General features: G+C 53.4%; 1 protein-coding gene across 10 annotated transcripts in view; it reads left to right on the top strand.

Annotated features, from left to right (window-relative positions):
- PCBP3 (poly(rC) binding protein 3) overlaps positions 1 to 26,831 on the top strand; it is a 211,537-nt gene that overhangs the window by 167,693 nt on the left and 17,013 nt on the right. For 7 of the 10 annotated variants that reach the window (XM_060100331.1, XM_060100336.1, XM_060100333.1 and 4 more), the window contains 7 exons: positions 16,579 to 16,733; positions 18,720 to 18,743; positions 19,918 to 19,950; positions 20,312 to 20,428; positions 21,272 to 21,403; positions 22,204 to 22,332; positions 25,394 to 25,468. In XM_060100331.1, the coding sequence (XP_059956314.1) occupies positions 16,579 to 16,733; positions 18,720 to 18,743; positions 19,918 to 19,950; positions 20,312 to 20,428; positions 21,272 to 21,403; positions 22,204 to 22,332; positions 25,394 to 25,468 (665 nt within the window). Of the gene's footprint in view, positions 1 to 10,847; positions 11,001 to 16,578; positions 16,734 to 18,719; positions 18,744 to 19,230; positions 19,422 to 19,917; positions 19,951 to 20,311; positions 20,429 to 21,271; positions 21,404 to 22,203; positions 22,333 to 25,393; positions 25,469 to 26,831 lie in introns of those variants that run through there. The other 3 variants (XM_060100337.1, XM_060100338.1, XM_060100339.1) reach the window with 3 other exon arrangements.

Raw genomic sequence — 26,831 nt, 5'->3', positions numbered from 1 at the left:
GTGGCCAGAGGGTCCAGGGAAGGCAAACGGTGCGCAGACAGGCTGAGCACCTGCTGTGTGCAGTGGCTGGCGCACAGAGAAGTCGGGCTCCGGGAGCCACGGCCTCAGGAGGGTCAAGTCCACACACACCCAGGCCTCACCGCAGGACCAGAGTCGGGTCCAAGGGAGTCCCGCCATCTCTGTAACAGAGGTGTTCTTAATCTTGAAATGGGGTATTTGAAATAATTGGAATGTTTGCAAGCCATACGCTCTGATGTAGGTGACACCCTAGACCCTGGGCACTTCCCCAGATGTAGGACAAGAGTATCCCTGGGTGAAGCCCACACCTTCCCAGCAAGAGGAAAGACCCGCGCTCCATGGCCTCTGGAGCAGGGAGGGAGGTGAGCAGGCAGTGAGCCTCCCAGCCTGGCACGTTTGTCTGTCCGGACACCTGAGTGAGGAGCCGGCAGGCTGTGTGCAGCGCTCACTGGAGTCACGTTGTGTCGGCCCGAATGTCTTCTAACGTTACCTGAGACCGGCAGGAGCATTTTCCTGCAGGAATCTGCCCTCCTCCCCGGCCTCAAGGACATGCTCCACACTGTGAGTCCTCCAGGAGCCAAAAGCAGCCAAGAAGCTCTGTGGGTCCGTGCAGTCCTGGCCTCCTGCAGCCTGATGGGGCAGTGGACTGTTAAACAGGATAAATCAAGTGTGTGGGCCCTCCCCGCCAGGGCCCCTCCACGGTCTCTCCCCAGCACAGCTGAGGCCCTGGGTGCAGCTCTGGACAAAGCACAGCTAACGGGGCAGAGCCGCCGTGCGCTCGCCGCAGCCTTGGCTGGCGAGACTCCTCCAGCTGCCGTCTCTGGGCGAGAAATCTCGCGCTGACGCGTGCTGCACTGTAGGCAGCGTGACTGCTGTAAAAGGGCTTCTGCTTTAATGTCCAAGTCTACTGGCCCTCCCCCGAGAAGAGCACCTCAGGGCTCGGGCATCACATGCCACTTTCAAAGGTGGGTCTCGGGCCTCCCTGGTGGCGCAAGTGGTTGAGAGTCCGCCTGCCGATGCAGGGGATACGGGTTCGTGCCCCGGTCTGGGAGGATCCCATATGCCGCGGAGCGGCTGGGCCCGTGAGCCATGGCCGCTGAGCCTGCGCGTCCGGAGACTGCGCGTCCGGAGCCTGTGCTCCGCAACGGGGGAGGCCACAACAGTGAGAGGCCCACATACCGCAAAAAAAAAAAAGGTGGGTCTCCCTTCTTCACATCTGAAACAAACGCTGTCAGTGGTATATGTTTGACTAGTTCACCTGTCTGCTGGTCAGGCGTATGAGCTCTGCAGCCAACTTGTGGTCACTCAGTTTTGTGGGACTCATATGTAAAACAGGGCTGGGACTGGCCCTCCTGTGTTAGGACAGAGTGCATTTGCATAAGTGCAAGCCTGTGTACCGTGTGCGGCTGGCTGCACGTTATAGCTACATGTCTTATTAGGACAGTAGTTATTGTACTAGAATTCCTTTGATTTGAATATTCCTTTAAAAAAGAATGACTGGAAAATTTGCTTCATCAGAATTTCACTAAGTAGTACTGGTTATAAATAGATTTTGCCAATTGAATCAATATAAAAGATCAAATGAGGTTTTGGTTCTGGAGCAATGGCGTAAGCGACACCTACCAACTCACATCAGAGTTGATGGTGAAAAACTACTGCTTCCCCCTAAAATCATCAACAAGACAAGGGTGTCTGCCCTCACCACTCCTGCTGAACAGAGGACACAGCTCTAGCTAGTTCAGTATGACAAGTACATAAAAGAAAAGGCGTACAGATTGGAAAGGAAGAAATGAACCGTTTCTATTTGTAAAAAACACAATTGTCTACCTCGAAAATCCCATTAAGGCTACCAAAAAAAAAACTCCTGGAACTAGTAATAATTAGCAAGTTGTTAAGAAAACAAGGTCTACATACAAAAGTCAATATTGTTCTATATACCATCAATGAACAATCAGAAACCAGAATTCAAAACACACCATTTACAGGAACTCCAAAAAGTTATATACTTGCTATCTGTGTAACAAAATAGGCACAGCATTTGTGTGCTGAAAACTAGAAAATACTGATGAGAGACATCAAAGATCTAAATAAGAGGCCTCGGTGTTCACAGCCGGGACACTCAGTGTAACGGTGCTAGTGCTTCCAAGTGCGTCTGCAGGTTTCATGCATCTCCTGTCAGAGGCCCAGCAGGACTGTTTGTAGATGCAAACAAGATGATTTTTAAATCTATGTGAAAACACAGAGGAACTAGTTAAACCAAGAGAATTTTTTAAAAGATAGAAGTTGGAGTAATTTTATGTCACCATACTGCTGCAGTAATCCAGACATTGTGGTATTGGCGGATGGATAGGCACTTACATAATCAAACAGGATAGAGTCAAGAATACACCCACACACGTATGAACAACTGATTTTTGACAAAGGTAATAAAGCAATTTAATACAGGTAGGGCAGTCTTTTCAAAACGTGGTGTTGAAACAATTGGCTAATGCATAAAACAAAACAAAACAAAACAAAACCCCTAGACTTGAACTTCACACCTTACATAAGATTAACTCAAAATGGATCAAATATCCAAATGTAAAATCTAAAATTATAACCTATTTAGGAGAAAATATAGGAAAAGAAGGCTCGCTCATAAAAGATAAAAAATTTAAACAAAAGTCATAGAAGATAAAATTGAGAACTTGTATTTCCTCACAATTAGAAGCATTTGCTTCACGAAAGATCCTGTTAAGATATGAAAAGACAAACCAGAGCCTCAGAGACAATCATTGTAAATCACATATCCAGCAAAAGGCTGTGTCCACAGCATAAAAGCCAAGCCCTTTAACCTCCATGGAAAGAAAACAAGACAGTCCAGTTAGAAGATGGACAAAAGACCTGAGCACACACTTCTCCAAACAGGGTGAAGAGGTGGGAAATGTGCACCTGGATGGGTGTTCAGCACCGTTCGCTGTTAGGAGGAAGCAGATTCGGTCGCAAGGAGACGTCACCACCGTCTATAAAAATGGCTGAAGTAAAACACTGACACCCCCAAGTGCTGATGGGAACAGAGTGCTGGGTCTGTCTTGCCCTGGGCAGGGGCCTGGGGTTGCGGGGCAGTGGAGGGGTGGAAAACAGCACAGCTGGTCCTGCAAATAATTTGCCAGTTTCTTAAGAAGTTAAAGGTATACTTAACATATGATTCAATAATCACAGTCGTGCTTTGCTGTGCACCTGAAACTATCACAGCATTGTTAATCGGCTATACTCCAGTATAAAATAAAAAGTTAAAAAAAAATCACAGTCCTGGGTACTTATCACAGAAAAATGCAACCTTGTGTTCACACAAAAACACGCACCCTGTTATTGCCAGCTGCTTTATTTGTAATCCACCAGAGCCGAAACCAACCCAGATGTCCTTCATGGGGTAACTGCATGCACAAGTCGTGGTGCAGCCAGGCCCCCCAGCCACCAAGATGAACAGACTTCTGTTAAGTACAGCAACTTGGGTTCTAGACCTCAGGAGCAGTATTATGCTGAGTGCATTTGTTTGATTGGATTTACATGAAGTTCTTGAAATGATACAATTGTAGCGACATAGAACAGATCAGGGCTCGCCTAGGAGAGTGAGCGGCTATGAAGGGACCACCTACAGAACTCTGCATGGTGGTCCCACTTGTGTGCGTGGTTAGGGAAATCTATACACGTGATAAAATTTCATAGACCCATACACCAAAAGAAGGGCGTGTACAGACTGGGGCCACTTAGGTAATAGTGTTTGACCAGTGTCCCTTACTGGTTTTGCTAATGCACTGCAGTTATGTCAGATGGAAGCTGGCTGAAGGGTACACAGAAACTCTGTATTATTTTTGCAGCTACTCTTGAATCTAAAATTATTTCATAATTATACAACACACACGTATAATACACAGACATTAGAGTTGACAGTTATTAAATCTGAAATATAAAAAGTAAATTGTGTAAACAGATCAGTTAAAGGTAAGAGATGGTCAGAGTGGAAAAAAAAGCAAGATCAATCTGTGTGCAGCCAGCAAGACACCAACATGAAATATAATGCTCTTGGCAGGTTGACAGAAAAAGATATGTCATGTGAACACTGATCAAAACCAGGCTGGAGTGACTACACTACATGTCAGAAGAAGTAGGCTTCCGGACGAGACGGTGACTGGGGTGAGAAGGACATTGTGTGAATATAAAACAGTCAATTCTCCAGGAAGACACATCCACCCCAAATGTACATACGTCACCTAACAGAGCCTCAAAACCACACGAGACAGAACCTGATAGAACAGAGAGGAGGATAAATTCACGATTGTAGCTGGAGATCCGACTGCACTTCCAGTGACTGACAGGACAAGTGGCCTTGCAGGACGCCACACCTGGCCGCAGGAGGGCCAGGCTCGTGGCACACGGGGTGTTCCCAAGGTGGACCATGCTCTGTGTAAAAAAAACAAAAGCTTAACGAACTTAAAACAGTTGAAATCACAAAAAGTATATATTCTGACCAGAGTGAAACTGAACTAGAAATCAGTAACCAAAGGTAACTGAAAATTTTCAAAATACTTGAAAATCAAAACACGCACCTCTAAATAATGTGGGCAATGTGCTGTATCAAAGGAATTTAGGAAATATTTTGGAATATTGGGAAATAATATAATATATATAATAAACGCACATCTCTAACTTGGTAGGAATCAAGGAAGTCAGTGCCTCTAGAGAAACCTATGGCATGCAATGCTAACATGAGAAAACGTCTGCAAACAAGTATCCAAGCTTTTACCTTAAGAAACTAAAAGAAAAGAAAAGGCAAGCAGAAGGGAGGAAATAATAAAACAAGACCAGAAACCAATGAAATTGAAAACAAACTCACTTTTCAGATCGGACCAACTCAGATGAAGAGAGAATGTGGAAGAGAGGGGCAGCTGGGTTGGCCGCGGTTCGCTCTGCTTCCTGGTACTTCTCTGCATCCTTTTGTTGGCCTCACAAGACATGTTCCTTTGTGGGTGTTTCCTCTGCCCTCTCCTGGGAACTGGTGGGTTTGCAAACCAGCCTGAGCCTGGGAGGGAGGGGGGTAAGATCATGCAGCCGGAACGGGTCCCCACCTGGCCATGAGGGAGGAGGCCCCTGTGTCCCGGCTCTGCCCGGAAGCTGGGCCTCATCCTGCCCTCGGCGGTGTGTGTCCCCAGGGGGCCCCTCCCATCCCAACATACAGCAGACCCTCACTGGTGACCAAGTGAATGAACGAGAGTGGTTGGGGAAAAATGGAAATATCATCTTGGATGTTCCATGAGTACTTGAGTTTAGAAATCGCTAAATTCTGATTCCAGAATATCCTGTGAGGCCCTAGAAATGGAGCTGGGCTCGGTGTCCACTGCATGTGCTCACCCCGTCTTTAAGTAGGTACTGAATGGGCTTCTGCTCATGGTGGCCCCGGAATGGCACGGGGAACTGCTGGTTCCGTGTTAAATGGAGGAGATAAACGTGTCCTCTGCCCGCAGGCCAGGGCTGTGGTGGTACGGGGCACAGGAGAGGGGGTGCTAGCGGTTGGGGGTGCAGGTGGAGGCCTGGCAGGGAGTGCCCTCGGCAGAAGGGCCCAGACCCCGGGCTGGCTGGAGCTCAGTCTGTCACAGGAAGGGAGGCCACGGAGGCTGGGTGGAGGACAGCAGAGTGGAGAGTGAGGCAGGCAGTGATCTGTTCATTTCTGTAATTTTGTCATTTCAAAAATGTCGTGTAAGTGGAATCATACAGTGCGTGACCTTTGGGGACTGGCTTTTTTCACTCAGCCTAATTCTCCAAGGTTCCTCCCGTTGCTGAGCGCATCAGCAGTTTGTTCCGCTTTGCGGCGGAGTGGGTTCCGCGTGTGCCGTCCCTGTCACGCTGCCCCTGGCAGGGATGCACCGTGATTGGCTAACCAGCCACTGGATGAAGGTGATGCTTCCTGGTTTTGGCAATTACAAATAAAATCACAGCCTTTTGTGAGGATCACAGCCTTTTGTGAGGGCATAAATTTTTTTTTTTTTTTTTTTTTTTGTGGTACGCGGGCCTCTCACTGTTGCGGCCTCTCCCGTTGCGGAGCACAGGCTCCGGACGCGCAGGCTCAGCGGCCACGGCTCATGGGCCCAGCCGCTCCGCAGCATGTGGGATCTTCCCGGACCGGGGCACGAACCCTTGTCCCCTGCATTGGCAGGCGGACTCTCAACCACTGCGCCACCAGGGAAGCCCGAGGGCATAAATTTTTATTGCTCTATAATAAATGCCCAGGGGTGCAACCACCAGGTCGAATGGTAGTTGCGTGTTTAGTTTTTTAAGAAACTGCCAGACCGTCTTCCAAGTGAGCAGGCCACATCCCTGCAGCATCCGAGTGGCCTGCCCGCGGCTCCGCATCCTCTCCGGGCTTGGTGTGGCCACTGCTATTTATTCTGGCCGTTGTGACAAGCGAGCGATGGCCCCTCCCGTGGTGTTAATTTGCATTTCCCTGATGGCTAATGATACTGAGCGTCTATCTTCTCATGTGCTTGTTCACCACCTGTCTGTCCTCTTGGTGAAATGTCCATGTCTTGTGCCCGTTTTCTAATTGGATTGTTTCGTTTTTACTGTTGAGTTTGATCATTATATATGCTTTAAACTAGTTCTGTGTTGGGTGTGTGGTTTGCAAATATTCTCTCCCAGTCTTGGCTTGTCTTTTCATCCTCTTAATATGTTTTTGGCAAAGCACAGGTCTTCAGTTTTGACACATCTAATTTATCAGTTTTCCCTTTTGTATATCATGCTTTTAGTATCAAGTCTACGAATTCTGCCTTACCATGGACCCTTAGGATTTTTCCTTTTCTTTTCTGAAAGTTTCGTTGCTTTACGTTTTACATTTAAGTCTGTGATCCTTTTTTTTTTTTTTTTTTTGTGGTACACGGGCCTCTCACTGCTGTGGCCTCTCCCTCTGCGGAGCACAGGCTCTGGACACACAGGCTCAGCGGCCATGGCTCACGGGCCCAGCCGGTCCACGGCATGTGGGATCTTCCTGGACCGGGGCACGAACCCATGTCCCCTGCACCGGCAGGCGGACTCTCAACCCCTGTGCCACCAGGCAAGCCCTGTGATCCTTTTTGAGTTAATTTTTATATAAAGTTTAAAGTTTAGTTCAAAAAGTCCATTTTTGCCTACGGATGTCCTGTTGCTCCAGCACCATGTGTTGAAAAAAGCTGTCTTTGCTCCGTTGAACTGCTTTTAGATCTTTGTCAAAAATCAGTTGGGCATGTTTGTGTGGGTCTGTTTCTGGATTCTGTATCTGCTCCATTGGTTTTCTCCACCAACACCACAGCCTTGATTACAGCAGCTGTATAATGATTCTTGAAATTGGGGAGACCTGTTCCTTCTACTTAATTTTCCTTTGTCAGAATTGTTTTAGCTATTCTAGTTCCTTTGCCTTTCCGTATAGATTTTACAATGATCTTGTCTGTATCTCTGAAATTCTTGCTGGAATTTTAATAGGAATTATGTTAAAGCTGTATGTCAACTTGGAGAGAACTGACATCTTTACTATGATGAGTCTTGCAATTTGTGTTCTGTCTCTCCATTTGTTTAGATCTTTAATTTCTTTCAACATTTTGTAGTTCTCAGCATATAAGTCCTACACGTTTTGTTAGATTTACACCTAAGTAGTTCATGTCATCTGCAAATAGGGACAATTTTATCTTTTCCTCTCATTACCTTTCCTGCCTTTTTGAACTGACTGAACTCCCCCGACTGTGTGAGTAATGGCCGTGAAAGGAAGATGTTGTGCTTTGTTCTAAGGGGAAAGGATTTAACCCTAAGTGTGATGTTGGACGCAGGTCTTTTTGTACATGCTCTTTATCGAGTTGAGGAAGTTCCCTTCTATTCCTGTGTTTTTTCCTGAGAGATTTATCACGAGTGAGTGTTGAATTTTGTCAACTGCCTTTCTGCACAATATAATCAACTGATATCTTCTTTAGGTCTGTCAATATGATTGATTACATGAGTTGACTTTTAAATACTGCACCAGCCTTGCATCGCTGGAAGAATGGGCATAGTGTATAATTCTTATTATATACTGATGAATTCTATTTGCTAATGTTTTTAAAGGATTTTTGCACCAATATTCTTGAGGGCAGTTTTCTCCTTTTGTACTGTCTTTTGTACCATCTTTTGTACTGATTTTTGTATCAAGCTAATACTAGCTTCATCAAATGAATTGGAAACTATTTCTCTTCTCTTCCGTTTTCTGAAAGAGATTATGGAGAACTGGTATTAATTCTTCTTAAAACTGTTGGTAGAATCCTCTAGTGAAACCATCTGGATCTGGAGAATTTTTGCAGGGGAGTTTTAAATTATGAACCCAATTTCCTTAACAGTTATGTAGGGCTATTCAAATTATCAGTTTCATATTGGATGAGTTGTGGTAGTTTGTCTTTTTCAAAGAGTAGGTCAGTTTATCTAAGTCAATTTATTTGTGTAGAGCTGCTCTTAGTGTTCCTTTATTATCCCTTTGATGTATGCAAGGTTCTTAGCAATAGCTCCTGATTCATTCCTTACAATGATGTTTTGTCTTCTTTCTTTGTCAGTCGTCCAAGAAGTCTGTCAATTTTATTGACCTTTTCAAAGAATCAGCTCTTTATTTTATTGATTTTCTCTGGTTTTTGTTTCCAATTTTAATTATTTTTGTCTTATTTCCTTCCTTCTGTTTGCTTGAATTTATTTTGTTCTTTTTCTAGATTCCTCAAATAAGAGCTTAGATTATTGGTTTGAGACTTTTTCTCTTTTCTGATATATGTATTTTGTGCTATAAATTTCCCTCTAGGCAGTGCTTTAGTTGTGTTTTACCATTTTTGATATGTTGTATTTTTATTCAGGTATGTATTTTTATTCAGGTATACATTATACATTCAGGTCAACATATTTTTATAACCCTTGAGATTGCCTCTTTGACCCGAGGATTATTTAAATGGGTGTTGTTTTAGTTTCCGTGTGCTTGGAGATTTTTCTGTTATTTCTATTATTGATTTCTAGTTTGATTCTTTTGTGCTCTGAGAACACACCATATGATTTTGAGTCTTTTAAATTTGTTGAGGTTTGTTTTATGGCCAAGGATATACTCTGCATTGGTATATATTCTGTGTGTGTTCTGCTGGTGCCAGATGTGCTATAAATGTTGACTAGGTCCAGTTAGTTGATTGATGGTGGTGTGAGTTCTATATCCCTGCTGATTTTCTGCCTAGCTGTTCTTTCAGTTGTTGAGATGGTATTGAAATCTTCAGCTGTAATTGTGGATTTCTATATTTTTCCTTTCAGTTCTGTCAGTCTTCACATATTTTACTGTTCTAGTGTTTGATTCATACACTTTCAGGATTGCTTGCTATTGCTTCTTCCTGGGTTGACTCATCTTTATATAATGCCTCTCTCCATCTTTGCTCTGAAATCAATATTATCTGATATTACTATAGCCACTCCTGCTTTCTTTTGATTAGTGGTTGTGTGACACATCTTTTCCGATGAGTTTATTTTCAGTCTGCTTACATCTTTCTATTTGAAGTGAATGAGTTTCTTATCGACAGCATATGGTTGAGTCATTTTTCTTAATCCACTCTGCCATTCTGTTTTTTTAATTGGTAAATTTAGACTATTTACATTTAATGTAATTATTGAGATGTTAGGGCTTAAGTTTGCCGTTTCATTTTTTGTTTTCTGTTTGTTCTCCCTATGTTTTGTTTCTCTGTTTCCTTATTTCCTGCCTTCCTGTGGGTTACTCAACATTTTTTAATAATTCCATTTTGACTTATTGACAGTGTTTTTGAGTATCCCCTTTGTGCAACTTTTCAGTGTTGCCCAGATATTACATTATATACATATAATGTAGGCGTTGTGCTCGTGAAAGGAGGCATTGCCTTCACTTCCTCACCATTACTTCCCACATCTGCCCTGCCCCCAACTCACTGCCTCCTCCTGATTTCTTTCACAAAAGGAGAAAAGCAGGCCCCCGGGGTTATGTGGTTGGTTGGTTCCTATTACTGGCAGCCTCCCAGAATTCCTAACAGATGGAGTGGGGGAAGAGTTGGGGTGGGGATTATGACCAGTGGCTCCCAAACATGGCCTTGCTCAAAAGGAGTCTGGAGAACCTTAAATGAAGCTTCTAGGACCACCTGGGTCTCCTGAATCGGGCCCTGAGGGGTGGCACACACACACCTCGACTTCAGTGCCAAGGCCTCCATGCTCTGTCATTATAAGACGGCCAGGTGAGCCCTAGGCCACCAGCTGAGCCCTGGGATACCAGGTACATCAGTGTCTCCTTTCCCAGACTTGAATCTTGCAGGTACACCACCCTCCTGGGATGGGATGAACTGTGTAGCCACTGCACTATGGGCAGTCCTGGGAGTTGGGGCAACAGTCCTTCTCAGAGCTCCCCCCAGGAGCACACACAGCCCCCATGTGCTGCTGCCTGAGGACTCAGCCTGGCCTGTGACTGACACCCAGAGGGCTCCACATTGGGTGGGGGTGTCTCCCATGTGGGCCCAGCACTCCTCCCGTTCCTCTGGCTCCTGTATCACCATAAGGATTTCTTGACAGGCCCGTCCCTCCCTCAAGAAGGTGCCCTGTTTTCTTCTCTTTGTAGGACAGCACAGTGCCTGGAGCTTAGTAATCGCCCAGGAAATATTTGTTGAATTAACAAAGTTATTTATTACCAATTACCTACGAGGCAAATTTCAACCTGCGTCTTGCATTTATGTGTTCTTGTAGGAAAGAACAGGGGCGGGAGCAGCCAGCACTGGCTCTGGTGCTGGCCTTTGACACCCTGTCTCCTGTGCCCTATCCAGCAGGGCCGTGCCACAGCGTGGGGGGCTGTGTGGCCTCACCAGGCAGGTGTCCCTGGAGGGGCCACCAGAGGCATTCTCAGGAGTCTTCCCGTTGGGGATAGCTGCTCAGCGGCAGGAGAGTCCTCTGCAGTGACCAGGCATTTGGCCTCACAGGTAACTTCACCCTCCTGCCAGCTTCCTAAATGCAGCTTCAGCAGTTTACCCAGAGCCACCCATTGACGCTGACTTCTTAAATCCACCAGGAGTTTTAAGTGAAACGTAAATGAGTGTATTTTACACACGTGAACAGAACCTGTACATGATGATTATAAAGTTAGCATGTCAGATAGCCCTGATGTTTGCTTCCTGAATGTACCTTTCTCCGGCTTCCTCCTTGGACACCGAGAGTTGGTGGCTGGTAGGGGCAGCAGAGTGCAGGCCGGAAGGCTCAGAGGTCCTGCGGGGCCAGCGAAGCGGGAGAGGCGCAGACTCGTCAGGTGCGAGCGCTCCCCGCGACGGCCAGTGACGGCAGCAGAGACGCCACGCCCTCTGGTTTCCTTTGACTGGAGACGAGTCCAGTCACACAAGCCTGGGTGGGGTACGTTCAGAAATCGTCAGGACTCTGCCCTGCACCCCATCCTGCCCAGATCTGAGTGGGGGGACTGTCGGCCGGGCTCAGCGGGGCTCCTCCAGACTCAGGCTGGTCTTTTCTGCAGGCGGACCCCGCAGCCTGGACCAGCCGTGCAGCAAATGTGAGGCTCCCTCTGCTCCCCTAGTGTCACATCAGCCCGTTTTCCCTCCCAAGGGAATCGCAGCGCCCCCCAGGAGACCCGCTCTCCCCGCCGCTCGCCTGGATCTTAGTCTCCCCACCAAAGTGCAAGCGGCAGGACTTGGAAATGGCCGCAGACATGTGTTGCTGGACGTGCCCCTCGGCTCTGAGTGTACACCCACCTGTGGCCCCAACGTCCTTGAGGGAAGGATACGAGGTTTTATATACACACAGGGGATTGCAGTGTCACAAAACCTGCCTCCATGCCCCCAGATCTCCCCAGCCTGGCATCCTGGGGCAGATGCCCTTGCAAACCAGGGGGCTCTGTTACACGTGGATGTAGCACGTGGCTGCTTCCGCCCTGCCTGGGCGTTGAGGCCAGCTCCCAGCCCTGGTTCCCCCGGTGGCCTCAGTGCAGGACCCACACCAGGGCAGCCAGAGTCCTTCCTCGGGACGCCACAGACGTGGACTGAGTGTCCCTTCCCGGTGCTGGGCGACATCGCCGGGGACACTGGGATCTGTGGCAGGGCGCCTGCAGGCTTTCTGCGCAGGAGAGATCAGAGCAAACGTGAGACCTGGGTTGCGGGTGGAGGGCTGTGGGTTCCCATCCTGGGCCTTGTCCCTGCGGCCACCCTTCCCTTAACTCCAGCCTCAGGCTTTGCGTCAGCGGGACGAGGTGACTCGTGTCCTCCAGCTGAGGAGCCGAGCAAAGCGGTCGAAATGGATTTGTGTCTCCCGTGCACTGGAAGCGGGTGGTCAGATTTGGATGATTTCTTTATAGATGGTACTAAACCGAGGAGGGCACCCTGGCCACGGGCAGGATCCCGCCCACAGAATCAGGAAGAGCCGTGCGGCTCAGAGACGAGCCGGGCCTTCAGGTTCGTCTGAGGCAGCGCCTGGGTCTCCTCCACCCTTGGCTGCTGGGTGTGGCTGTGCTGCCCCCGGAAGTGACCAGGCGCCGCCGGCGCTCACTCTGTGACCCACACGGGAAGCGCTCTCGTCACTGTCACGCATTGTCAGGGCTGCATTCCACTGCCTGGCCCTCGACCCAGAAACGACGACAGTTATACAACCAGGGGACATGGACACTGATGTCATCGTTATGACTATACAGCCTGTGTTCAGGAAGCAAGAGGAAGGTCGAGCATGTTCAGTGGAGACGTGATGACACAGAAAAGGACGCGGGCTGGGCTTCTGGGGGTGACACTGCAGCATCCGAGATGCCAAGTGCGCTGGATGGTCAACAGCAGAGCGGCCCGTCCAGTGAGTCAGAGGAGAAATGGCACCTCACGGAGTGAGACACAGGGACAGAGGGCAGAGCCTGGCATGCCTGCAGGTGGAGGCCCTCCCTGTGCAGGGGCGGGAGCAGAATATATACTCGGGAAAACAATGGCTGCAATTTTCCGAATTTGATGAAAATTCTAAGACTCCAGATCCAAGAAGTTCAGTGAAGCCCCAAGAACAAAAACACAAGGCACAGCATAATAACATAATTGCTCAGATTAAGAGAAACACCTTTAAATATGCTAGAGAAGAGGAGGTTACGTTCAGAGGACAAAGGGGACACTGCCGTAGACCCCTCCGGACACAGTGCGGAGAGGAGGGAAGGCCAGCACGGCCCACCTGGAATTCTGCACCAGGTGAGACGGGCTTCAGAAGAAGGTGACTGTCCAGACACGCCCAAAGCTGAGAGAACTCGTCACCAGCAGACCTGCCACACACAAATATTAAGGGAAATTCTTACGGTAGAAGAAAAATGATAGCAGAGCTACATGGTTGAGCATGAAAGACACTTTTATTATTATCCAAATCCCTTTAAAAGAGAATTGACTGTTTAAATTTTAAAAACAAACTACTGTAGGATCTATAACGTAGGTGGAACTAAAATGTGTGGCAGTAACAGGGCAAAGGCCGGGAGGAGAAAGGAGAACACCCTGCTGTCGGGTTGTCCTGCACCCGTCAGGCGGCGAGGCCACAGCTCACGGGCTGAGTCAGGTTAGAGGTCTGTGCCTAAGCCCTGAAGCCACCGCCTGGGTGACAAAACCCAGAGTGGAGACTAGTAAGTGAATGAAGGAGACGAGGTGGAATCACAAAGTGTATGCAATTAATCCAAAATGTGGCAGAGGAGACATAGACACGGGGGGACGAAGAACAGATGGTGAAAGCAGAAAACACATAGTGGAGTGATAGACCTAAACTCAACCATATCAGCAATCACCGTGAAGAGTCCTAACACCCCCAATTAAAAGGCAGATTGTCGAAAAAGATTTAAAAGTTTCTGTAGGCAACTCTATGTTGCCTACAAGAAACTCACTTTGAATATAAAGACACAAATAAATTAAAAATAAGAGATGGAAGAAGAGACACCACGCTAACACTAATCAGTAGTAAGGTCGGGTGTCTGTATTAATGTCAAAGTCAGTTTCAGAGTCAAGAGTATTACCAGAGATGAAGAAGCATCTTTCATAATGGTAAAGGGGTCAATTCATCCACAGAACATAACAGTGCTAGATGTTACGATGCTAACGATGGAGCTTAAAATACATGAAGCAAAAAAAGATAGAACTGCAGGAGAAACAGACAAATCCACAATCACAGTCAGAGACGTCAACATCCCTACTCAATATTGAGATAAGTGGACAGAAAAGCATGCCCAGCCACCTTGCTCTACTGACATCTGTAGAACATCCCACCCAGTCACACAAGATAGACCACGTTCTGGTCCATAAGCAACTCTCAATCAATTTAAAATATCTCAAGTATTACAAAATATGCTGTCTAACTGTAATGGAACTAAATTTGAAATCAACAGAAGAAAGCTATCTAGAAAGTCTCCAAATATTTGAAAACTCGATAACACACTTCAAAATATCCCATGAATCAAAAGAGAAATTAAGTCTTTTGAAATGAGTGGACAAAAAGCACAAATATAAAAATTTGTGGGATGCAACGAAAGCTACATGTAGAGGGAAATTTATAGAACTAAACATTGTTTTAGGCCAAAAGTAAGATTTTAAATCCATGCCACCAGCTTCTTCCTCAAGACACTAGAAAAGAGGAATAAATCGCGGACCCTGCCCCCATGTGTCAGGATTTGGTAACAAATGGGGTGGGTCGGAGGAGGGATCATCGTGCCAGGTCTGGGCATGAGCAGAACACAGAGATGACAGCCCATCTCCGTGCACGTGGACTGGGGCGTCCGTCAGAAATCAGGGCGCCCAGGGAGTGGGGTGCAGGGTGAGATCTAGGCTCGGGTGCGTCTGAGGATGGTGTCAGCACAGAGAGGCATTTGAACCACGGACTAGACGGGCTTCCGGGGGTGGGGGGAGGCGAGGGGGGGGGCCCTGCCAGGCGCCATCAGGGGACCATGTCTGCTTCTCCTCTTCCTCTCAGCAAGTGGAGTAAAATACATTAAATCCCCAGCATGAGGAGGACAGAAGGAGGGGTCCTCGCTGGCGAGAGGGATCTGCCGGTTTCTGGACACCGGGTGTGGGGAGGAGCATGTCACAGGAAGAGGCCTTTTCTGCGGACTGGCCGCCTGGCTGGGTGTGGACGGCTGTACCCACAGGAGTGCACCTGCTGCTTCCTGCAGAGCATCGCTGGCAGCCACAGAGGTGGGAAGCAGGGCCAGCACACTTGGGGTGGCCTCTGATGGGAGGTGTCCTGGGCCCTGGCGGGATGGCCAGAGGATACCCCCACCTTCCTGGCACCCCTCGCCTGCCATCTCAGGGTGGGTTCTTCAGGGTCGGGGTACTGAGTCCGGTTGACCTGAACAGCCCCCGGGGCTGCTTCTGTGGCCACGGTCCACGGAGGCCTGGGATGCCCACTCGTGGCCACGTGAAGCAGGCCGGCACTCACTGGCCCGTGTGACTGATGCCGGCTGACAGCCTGCAGCCTGGAGCACCCCTGGCGCTCGCTGACCCACTTTCTCCACCGTGGGCTGGAAACATTTACATAACAGATGGCCCCAGACCCTGGAGGAGATGTTTCTAATTAAAAAGGAGGCGTGTTGTCCCCGCCTGGACGCCCCGCCGTCCGGTTCATCCGTGCAGGCACCTTAGCCTTGGCGCGCACCCTGAGCTTAGGAAGGGCTTTGCAGGGCTGCTGCAGGGTGTCTGCGTGGCAGGGAGCTGTGTCTATTTGGTGCCACTCCGATCGTTTGAACTCGGACCTGGACCCTGTGCGGACCTTGGGCGGGGGCCTCTTGGCTGTGTCCTGCACACCGTCAGGCTGGGTCACCCTCACACGCACCTCGCTCTCCAACCGTCCTTCAGGTCCGCTACTGTGACCATTCCTTGCCTGTAAATCTTAAAACGGAGCCTAAATGTTGCCTGGAGGGCAAAGTGCTGAACCGATACACTGCAGAAATTATACAATAAGCGGACCCGTGATATGGATGTAAAGCATTTTCTGAAAACTTTATAAAGGGGGACACTCAGCTGTTTGGCAGTTTAGTTAATAGAGACTGAATCCACTTTAGAATGAGGAGAACTGAGGAATCTCGACTCTAGACATAAAGGGAACACAGGTCTGTAATCTCCTGGCTTTTTAAGGGTGACGGGGAGGATTCTGGCACCAGTGTGGTGGGAAATGGGCAGATCCCAGGTGACAGCAGAGCAGACACTCCCCAGACACATGGGGGTCCCCAGGCTTGCTGGTCACCCCTTTTCCCCTCCAGCGGCTGAGGGAGCTGGTCCGGTGTCCCTCATCACAGACGTGACACTGAGGCCCGGGACCATGCGTTAGTCAGCAGTGAGGCCAGGTCACTCGCTGGCAGGCTTCCCCTGAGGCCCATCCCCCCTGCCATGTACCCCAGGCCCCCACAGGTGCCACACCGTGAGTCCCTGGACCAGCCCTTCCTCGTGCTGACTGGGGTGCCCGGGACGCCTCTGCCTTTCCCCAGCAGCGATGCTGAAGGCGGCAGCCCACCAACCCACCCGCCCGCCCAGGCCCGGTCACCTGATGTGTGCCTTCCCTTGCCAGGTGACACCATCTGGGCCCCATCTGTCCTTCCTCACGGCACCCTCGGCACCTTGAGCCACCTCCCCCAGCTACAGTTTGGAAGAAGGATGGAGTCCAAGGTCTCAGAAGGTGGCCTGAACGTGACCCTGACCATCCGCCTGCTGATGCACGGAAAGGTACGGGGGCGGAGAGGGGAGGGGAGGCAGGCCCACCGCAGGGGTCTTCATCTCATATTAGGCTTTTAAAATTCTAAGCGATCTCCGACTTATTCTCCTCCGGGACACTAACACTGACGCACACGTGCCGGCCGGGCGGCTCGGGCCCCTCACATGCACCGGTCGTCCCAGGGCTGCCCTTCCGACAGGCGCTCCCCACGCTTCCTTTGCCTGTTGCTTTGAAAGCAAAGTTCCTGCCCAGTTCTTCTGTAGAAAGAATGTCCCTCACTTTGGTTTTTTTCTGACGTTTTCTCACCGTTGGCAGGAGTGTCCCAGAAGCTTTCCTATCAGGTAGTCCAGATTTCAGGGTGTCACTTGGTGGGGGCACCTGCTGGGCACCTCCCCAACTCCTCTTCCACAGTCATCAGGGCGTCTTTGCTGGCGGGTACTAAGGTGTTGCGTGAATGTCCTGTGTGCCACCCTTGCTTCATTCATGGCTTCCTGGACGCAGGGTTTGCTGTTTTGCTCGCATCACCCCCCATGCTGTCCCCACACTGTCCCCGCACTGTCCCTGAACTGTCATTATTGATTTTGATGCTCACGTTGTCCCTGACTTGGCCGTGGTCGCCCCACCGAGCTGGCCTGTGTCCTTTTGGGGGGACCCACCGTTCTGACTGCACATCTTCTCTGCACACCGCTGTTGCTCCTCCTTGCTTTCCTGCTGGTCCTGGAATCAGCCGTTTCTGTAGAGAACCCAGCTCTCTTGAGTGGAGGCTGGTGGGATGGTATTAGAGCCCAGAGGTGGGCACATGGGGTGCTCACGGCTTTGGGGCTACTGTGGGCCCCAGACAGAGCTAGGGAATATGTGTTTGTGTGTGTGCGCGCACGCGTGCACTTGTATGTGTGAGTGTGGGTGTGTGTAGAATCATACACACCTATGTCTGCGCACATCTGCATATGTATCTCTAAATTGGGCTCCCTGAGTTCACACCCCCATTCCAGTCCAATAGCACAGGGTTCATCCTGGCTCCTCTGTCTGGTGTTTGTACCATAAGAAACCCAGGGGACGGCAGAGGCTGGCATCGTGCCTGGGGCACTGCTCTCCCTAGATTTCCGGAGGCTGGTGCTCACACCTAGAGCCTCCCTTTCCGTGATGGAGGGATGCTGACTGCCTTTCCCGCTCCCAGGGTGGGTGGCATTTGGTCAAGGTTGTCCGGAGCTGGGTGTGTACCGTGGAGGACAGTCTGAGGTCAGATGCATGGCCCCACCTCCAGCAGCTGCTGCCGCAGCAACTACCCAGCCCTGCCCCTGGGAGGTGACTGCCGGAGGGGCCACCCACCGCCCGTGCCCAGCTGCCCTTTGCTGCCACAGCCCCTGCTGCACACGCGCCCTCCTGGCCTCGCAGAACTGGGGCGTTTCCCCAGGACACTGCGGTTGCTGAGGGCTTCACTGTAATAAGGAAGATGAGTTTGACTGTGGGAGCTGCTCTCTGCAGCTCGAAGCAGGCCGGCCCCGCCTCCTTGAGGTGCCATGGCGGAGCCTCGTGGGTCTGTCCCAGGCAGGGAGGTGCTGCGACGGGCATTCCTGGCCGGGAGCGCGTGTGAACCATTGCGGGCCCCAGGCTTTAGAAGCATGGCGGTGTGCTCAAGAGTCTTTCAATGTTCTACCTTTTTTCAAAAAAGTCAAATAGCAATAGCAGCGCTAAATTTTTATACATCTCAAAATCACGGGGGGAGATTTTATCTTTCATCCATTTCTTGCAGGGTTTCCTTGAGGCCTTAAGTGCACAGGTGATACCTGTTGACATGTTTATCTGGAAAGCAGCTGGCCATTCCCTTTCTCTTTGTCGGTCAGAGGCAGGGCAGCCTGCCAGCCCGCTCCCTCCTGACCGTCCAGTCTCCCTTCCTCACTCACGACTCGGAAGGTGGACGGCCTCGCGGTGCCTGTCACAGGATTTTTGCTCCCTCTGCTCTATGACATCATCTTTCTGTGATTCTTTTCCTACAGGAAGTCGGCAGCATCATCGGGAAGGTAATTATTTTTTTTATTTTTATGTTTTTGGCTGCCTTGGGTCTTCATAGCTACGCGCGGGCTTTCTCTAGTTGCGGTGAGCGGTGGCTTCTCTTGTTGCAGGGCACGGGCTCTAGGCATGCAGGCTTCAGTAGTTGTGGCACGCGGGCTTCAGTAGTTGTGGCACGTGGGCTCAGTAGTTGTGGCTCGCGGGCTCTAGAGCGCAGGCTCAGTAATTGTGGCGCACGGGCTTAGTCGCTCCGCGGCATGTGGGATATTCCCGGACCAGGGCTCGAACCATTCTCCCCTGCATTGGCAGGCGGATTCTTAACCACTGCGCCACCAGGGAAGTCCCAGGAAGGTAATTATTGAGTGAACTCTGCCTCTACCGGGGTATCTCAGAGGGACAGTGAGGTCTGGAGCACCCCTGTGCAGGGGGGGAGCCGCACACGGTGTGTGCCAGGCGAGCAGTGAGGATCCCACTGGAATCCTGCCCTGTCGCCTTCAGGCTGCACCCCCATGAGGCTGGTCGCAGAGCTTCCCAGTCTCCAGCCCTGTGGGAGCTGGGGAGTCATCCCCCGAGGCAGCCCCGCCGCCCACCTGCCCTGGTGGCCAGTCATTCTTCCCGAGTTTGAGAGCTCAGGACCAATTCCCACGTGCATTCCTGGGAGCAGTCTCCCACCTCCGGCCTGAGTGGTGGTGAGTCCATTCTCAAAGAAACATTCCCCCGGGGAAAGTGAGCACTGGTTTGGAAGCTGGGTGCATGTAGGAGAGACATGGGCCAGGACCCCGCACCCCCATTCCTTGCGACCGTCTCTGGCTTCGCTGGACCCTCGTGGTCCCTCGTGGTCCCTGAATGGTGGGGGGACCCCCGGAGCTCAGAGTCAGGCTTCTTTTCACAAGTTCCTCGTGGGATCACCCGAGGGCCTGGTCCCCGCTTTGCTGGCGGTGAGGCTGGGGGATGGGTGCAAACCCGCCCCGTGGAGCAGGTGCCCAGGCCAAGCGTGGAACCGCATTGGGTCCCTGGGGCCAGGTCTGCCCACCCCACAGCCCGTGCCCTGGGCAGGGTGGTGGGCGGGCCAGGGAGTCAAGCATGTCGGGCCTGGAGCCCACCTTGGAGGGCTGGGGCGCCCAGCCTCCGTGCCTGTGGTGAAAGCCCGAGTGACCCCCTCCCTTGTCTGAACCTCTGTTCCAGAAAGGAGAGACCGTGAAGAAGATGCGTGAAGAGGTGAGTTGGCGCCCTGAGCTGCATGTTGTTTCTGGGAGGGCGGGAGGGAGGAGGCCAGGGCCTCCTAGCAGCTCTGCGCCCAGCCCCATGCGGCCAGGACCCGCCGGGAGCCCCGCATGGCAGGGATGTGAGTGAGGGGTGGCCATGCGGAGCCCCGAAGCACACACCAGCAGTTCAGGTGCCCTCCCGGTCATGACCGGGTCACAGCGAGCACAGTAGGACAGGACCGGCCATCGGTGCTGAGGCTCGGGCGCCACCAGCCTGCAGGAGTCCCCGGTGGCCAGTAGGCCCTAGGATCCAGCCCATTGCCGGCCCCAAGGCTTTTAATCCAGTTTCTGGGGTCTGCGTATCTCCCTCCCAGAGCGGGGCAAGGATCAACATCTCAGAAGGAAACTGCCCAGAAAGAATTGTGACCATCACGGGCCCGACAGATGCCATCTTCAAGGCCTTTGCCATGATCGCCTACAAGTTTGAGGAGGTAAGGGGTGCACCTAGGGAGCCCTGTCCCGGAAGAGGGGACCTCTCAGCCCCTCTGCCTCCTCTGCCTCCCTGGGGACTGCCCCCTCCAGTCCACCTGGTGACCGGCCAGGGTCCCTCCTCCCCCAAGGCCCCCTTCCCTCACTGAGCAGTCCCTCAGGGCCTGCCCCCAGAGCACGAGTCCTCAGGGAAGGCCTGGCACCGGCAGTGAAGCGGCCACGTCCAGGCCTCAGCCCTGTCCACAGCAGCTGACCCCCAATGTGTTTAGCTTGGCTCAGATGTGGACAGACAAAGGGAGACCCAGGCCCGGGAAATGTACACGCATTTATGTGTCTGTGCACTTTTGTGTACGTCTGTCAGTGAGTTCAACCTTAAGATTTTTATGTGTTTCTGGTATTTTTGAAATTGCTAAAAGTCATCTGGAGATGCATTTGGTGTCTTTACTCGAAGGGTGATCAAGCTGGGGAGTTAAGTCCTTCTGTCAAGTGGATCACCCTCTGTCCAAGCCCCTCTCTGCCCGCCAGGCCTTAGGGACAGAGGTCAGACCCTGAGTCCAGGCACCCTGGGGGTCTGCGCCCCACCCTGCGGCAGCAGCGCGACTGCCCAGACGTGCACGTCTGGGGGTCCCCTTGTGTTCTCCAGCCACCCCCCGTTGTCCCCTGAGCCTGGCCTGGCCTCGCAGCCCCTGTGACCAGCCCAGCCCGGCCACCGTGTCCTCCCGCTGTTCACCCTCAGCCGTTTGCCTCGTGCCTCTGCCTCCCCCTCGTCCTCGTCTCCCCGACCCCCGACCCCCGACGGAGCCTGCTAGGCTCTCCCGGCCGACGCACGTGCCTCTCCTCCCCAGGACATCATTAACTGCATGAGCAACAGCCCAGCCACCAGCAAGCCCCCGGTGACGCTGAGGCTGGTGGTCCCCGCCAGCCAGTGCGGGTCCCTGATCGGCAAAGGCGGCTCCAAGATCAAGGAGATCAGGGAGGTAACGAGCCCTCCCCGCCTGCCCGGGAGCCGAACACTGGTGGTCAGGATGTCCCTAGGGCAGAACACTAGCCAGGTCCCTGCAGACCCTGCAGCACAGAGCTTGCAGCAGGGGAGGGACGAGCCACAAGGCAGAGTGACCGTGGGAGCCCCTGCTGTGGGCGTCACGCAGAGGAGCCCAGGCCTGACTCCCGGGACGTGGCCGTGGCACCCCTCCACCCAGTCCTGGGCTCCAGGGCATGGGCTCTGGCCCCCGGGAGGCCCCTGCTCCCACTGCCAGGCCCCGTTTCCTAAGAGTCGCTGAGCCGTCCCAGCTGGGGTGGGGCTTGCCTGAGGGGCCCACCTTACCTTCACAAGTTCCTCATCCAAGGAAAGCCCGAGGCCTTCCCTTCCCCAAAGGATGGCAGCCCCCAGGCTTGATTCCTTCCAGGAAAGATGGCCACACGCTTTAGGCCCCATGACTGGGATCCATCTTCCTCTGTGACCTCAAACTCCACAGAGAGAGAGAATTCCACATATTTGAAAACAACTCTGTCTCCTGAGATGCCGCTCCCACATCCAGCGTCGCCCACCCTGCTCCAGGTCCACGGTGCCCTGGCAGCGACGGGCTGAGCTGGATGGGGCTGCCCCGGGGGCTCCAGACGGAGCGTGCGGAGGGCGTGGAGGGGTGACCTGGGGCAGCGTCGGGGGGTGTCCCAAGGCGTGCTGTGCCCTCGACACCCCCGGGGGCACCCAGGAAGTGCCGCTGCAGTGCACACTGCCCCGCTCGGTGGGGCCCCTTCCAACGTCTGGTCTCTCCAGTCCACAGGTGCCCAGGTCCAGGTGGCCGGGGACATGCTGCCCAACTCCACGGAGCGGGCAGTGACCATCTCGGGGACCCCCGACGCCATCATCCAGTGTGTCAAGCAAATCTGTGTGGTCATGCTGGAGGTACAGTCTGTCCACAAGTCCAGGGCTCCACGCCAACCTGCCCCTCACTCCGTGCCGGCCGGGGCTGCTGAGCGCTGGAGGCGTCGGGGCCCTGAGGCTTCATGTGGTCAGGGTCGTGTGAGGACAGGCCTCAGGGACGGCCTGAATGAGAGCTGTGCTGGGGTGCAGGCTCCATGGGGGGGGCAGCCGCCGGCTCCTGCCACCTCGGGTGGGTCGGTCGTCCTCACTGGGGATCTGGGGAGACCACGGAGAACGTGGGGAGCGTGAGCCCCTCCCCTCATTTCTGGAGTTGGATGAAGAGTTAGTGGTCCATGGTGTGAGGGGCGTTCAGCAAAGGGTCAGTCCTTAAAAGCGGTGCAGGTGTGCCCTGGGGCCAGGTCTGGGCTGGAGATGCAGATGGAGTGAAGAGGCCCACGCCATGGACAGGACCCCACTGCATGGGACCAGCCTGCGGGCATCAGAGACACCACCGAGGTACAATGGGCAGGACTTAGGAAAAGCACACGAAAATGCCCCAGCTGTGAAGACAGAAAGAAGTAAACGAAAGGATTAACCAAAGGAGAAGCAAGGAAGGCACAGCTGAGCAGGAAAAAACCTCTCTTGAAAATCTGAGGGAAAAACCCCCAAGATTTAAGTTTCAATCAATACCCAAACTGCTGCAAGATTAATTGAAGCTATCAATAATCGTTGCTGGTCTTTCTTAAGCTAAAATGAAGTCATCGTGCCTCAAACGCAAGGTTTCAATACCTGTGCTGGTGGCCTGGCCACCTGGGCCCTCCTCCCCCCATGCCCGAAGCCCTTGACGGAGTGTCTGCCTGAGGGGACAGCAGTCTCCCCCAGGAATTGGCCTCAGGGGGGGGCAGCGGGGGGTTCTCCCTCCTTCGTACTTGACTTGGTGTTAAAGCACCATGTCCAACTCCTTAGAAAAAAATTTGTATCGTTTTTATTTTCCTGAAGTATGATATTGGGAAATCAAAAATACTTTTCTAGATATTTTGTTCTGAAGCTTTCCCCACACGCTGGTCACGGTGAAGATCAGTTCTCTTCAGTCCCAGCGTTGGGACCGCGAGGGGCCGTGAGGGTGGAGAGCGAGCAGGGCCCAGCACCCCTAGTGCGGCAGATGCCCAAGCAGCCTGGTGGGCAGCGGTGCCTGGGCGAGGCGGGGTGACGTGAACCGCTCCAGGAGGGACGCCGCCTCTGATGTCCCCGACGAGGTCAGAACAGGACATGGTGGGCTCCTCAGGACCCCTCCCACGTGGCCTTGCTTGTGCCACGTTTGTGGTCAGACATGACCCCACAGGAGAGCTTGTCCCCGTTGGCTGTGGGGCGCTGGTGCCCCCAGGGCTGTGAAACGGTGAAGGCTGAAGCACACGGGCAGGCGTGATCGGTCCTCGAGGGACGGGGACGAGGCCTCCTGCCTTTGGTGTCATGAAGCCCCTGGAGGCCGGAGCAGCCACTTATGGGGGAGGAAGCGTCACCACAGCTAGGAGCCCCTGGTCCGATGTTAAATGAAGAGTGACTGGAGTTTCGGGCTCTGGGGTGGGGGCTCCGCCCATGAAATCACTACCGAAGGAGGGAGGGGCTGCTCGAGGAGTGGCGGGTCGGTGGAGAACGCGAGGGTCGGGGCTGCAGCCCTGGGTGGGGGGCGTGTGCTCAGAAGGCCTCCCTCCACCAGAGGTCAGCTCGAAGGGAACTGGGCATCATGGCCATTAGGGCCAGCGGAGGGCGGGCCCTGCTGTCGGCGGGATCGGAGTGCACCATGGAGCAAGGTGACAGTTGAGGCTGAGAAGTGGGGAGCCCACCCCCCAGCTCAGGGATGGAGTGGGGGCAGCAGCTGGACCGAGTCCTCCTTTTGCAGCGGAAACGGTCACTCAGGGCAGTCACGCTTCCTGCCCGGTGACCCCTAATCGTCCTGAGACCACAGAGAACCCCGCTGCAGAGGCGCCTGGACACGACCTCAGACGAGCCGGAGACGGAAGTATGGGAGCCCAGCGTCACCCACACGCGGTCAGCACACGGGCCCTTGAAGCAGCCCCTCTTGCTCTCCACAAGGTCAGGCAGCTGGCCAAGGTCACACAACGTGTCAAGGTCACGCAGAACATCCAAGGTCACACAGCAGGCCAAGGTCACACTGTGTTCAAGGTCACACAGCACACATCCAAGGTCACAGTGTGTTCAAGGGCATGCAGCATGGACAAAGTCGCATGATGTGGCTTGGGCTGCAGAGTTGAAGCTGCCAACCCCTCTGCTGTCCCCACCTCCCTGTGTGTGTCTTAGGTTGGGTCACTCTGAGGTCACACCGCCAGGTGGCTGGGCCTGAGTGGGCAATGGCCTCAGGAAGTCACAGCAAAGACAGGCTGCCCTGGTGCCTGAGCTCTGTCTCTGGCTGGTGTTGCTGCTGACTCAGGACTCCCGACAACAGCCCGGGCCCAGCCCTGTGGACTTTGCTCCCAGGGAAGACGGTCACCCAGGCAAGGGGACAGGGGAGGGCCTGATTGCTTCTGACCAAGGGGTCTGGTTGACATCATCAGGACCTGGCCGACTTCTGGTGCTTGAGAATATCATTCACCCCAAGATATGAATCCTATACTTTTGGACACAGAATAATGAAAGGAAATTGTAGCAAATTGCATCACAACTGTGGACTATTTCATTTGGACTCTAAGGTGCATTAAATGATGGCTCTTTTTTTAAATAGCGAAGTTGGATGTTTCTAACTTTCCCGTGATTATGCCGACTGAACATCAGCCCAGGCCACGCGAAGCCCCGGCACTGGCACCGAGTCCCCGGGGGCTCTTTCCCGAGGACTGAAGGAGGGGGTGCGCCCCTCTCAGAACGCGGCGCCTGTGCTGGCGCCTGGGAGGGTCACGTGCGCGGGCAGACGCTCCCCTGCCCGCCTCACCCGTCACCCGCCGCCTCCTGCTGGGGCTGTATGTAGGGCGGTGGTCCCTGGAGGACCTGGGGACTGGGGAGGGCAGGGGGGCTCGGAAGGAGGCCTCACGACTGCCAGGCTGCGAAGCTGCTCTAACGCTCTCTCTCCCTCTCCTGTCCCTTTTCCTAGTCCCCACCGAAAGGTGCCACCATCCCCTACCGCCCAAAGCCCGCCTCCACCCCTGTCATTTTTGCAGGTGGTCAGGTAAGAGCCGACCCGCTCTCGGCCTCCACTGCCAACCTCAGCCTTTTACTACAGCCCCCGCCGCTGCCCGTTAGTGCACTCAGGTTTTCTCCCTTCTCACGTGCACGTGTCCCCCGCGCACGCTGGACGTAGAGCTCTCCTGGCCCGCAGCCGGCCCTGGGGTGGACGCGGGCCACCGCGAGAGAGACCCGCCGGGCAGCGTCCGCAGACAGAAAGGGCCAAGGCGGACGCCCTGTGGAGTCTGGGCCCAGGAGGACCCTGGTCCGGGCTCAGGCCTGCTCAGCCGGGCAGCACCACCCGAGTCTAGCTTCCTGGTGTTTTTAGGAAACTCGGAGGCAGGAAGGGCTGGGAGCGTTCCCAGGGGTTTTATGACTCCTGGGTGGGGCAACTACGACTGTAAGAACCGGCCCCATCTCCCCTGAAATACACGTTCCCAACTTCCCACACACGAGTTCCCCCCAGGAGCACGGGAGGGACGAGACAAGGGTGAAGGAGAGGCCAGCTGGGCGTCCCGTTACAGGGGCGACCCTCTCTCTCCACCCTGCCCCACGCTGGCCGCAGGCCCAGCAGGCCGGCCATGGCCACTTCACACCCCTGCAGTTTTGGTCGGAGCCCCTGAGCTTTCTCTCCCGCCAGGGAGGGCCTGGAAACCAGGGGGCACGGAGATTTCTGTCTGAAGCCAGTGGTTGGCTTAGCGGGACCTGGAGGGACCGACGGGGGCCGTGCCCTGTCTTCTGCCCTTGGGCATCGGGCTCAGAGGCGTCCGCCAGGAGCTCGCTTTGTCCCTTCACAGCGGGGTCACGGCAGCCGCGGTCGAGGGACTTTGCAAAGGCCAGGCCAGTGTGCCAGGAGAAGCTCTGCGTCCAGGTGGCAGTGCTGTGTGCCTTGTTCAAGGGAGAGTTAAGACAGAGACTTCCCAGATGACCCAGGACGGGAGGGCCGTAAAGGCAAAGAGGCAAACACAAACTCTCCACGTTTTTCTCTGCTCTGTAAAAGAACATTGTCCGGTTCCTCTCCCGCTGAGCCCCGTGAGGTGAGGGCAGGGTCTGAGCTCCTGCGGCAGCGTTTGTGGCAAATTCCCGGGGGGAGGGGGCAGCGGCTCCAGCAGCCCCGTGGTTTAGGGCAGCCGCAGATGGCCCGCCGCGTTCAGAGCCCCTTTCCTGCCACGCATCCCTGATCAGTGGCAGGTGAGTTACCTGCGTGGCCTCAGCCCCAACATGCAAGCCACCCCGCGATGATTCCATATGGAGAAGCGCGGGCTTTATTCAAAGGGGAGGCGTGTTAACACGAGCCAGAGCCTGGCAGCCTCCCGGGCCCAGCCCAGCCCCACCCCGGCCGGCAAAGCAGGGCATCACCCAACCCC

The sequence above is a fragment of the Mesoplodon densirostris genome, chromosome 5 (genome assembly GCF_025265405.1).
Source record: "Mesoplodon densirostris isolate mMesDen1 chromosome 5, mMesDen1 primary haplotype, whole genome shotgun sequence".
Taxonomy (NCBI): Eukaryota; Metazoa; Chordata; class Mammalia; order Artiodactyla; family Ziphiidae; genus Mesoplodon; species Mesoplodon densirostris.
This window is presented reverse-complemented; position numbering and strand designations above follow the sequence as displayed.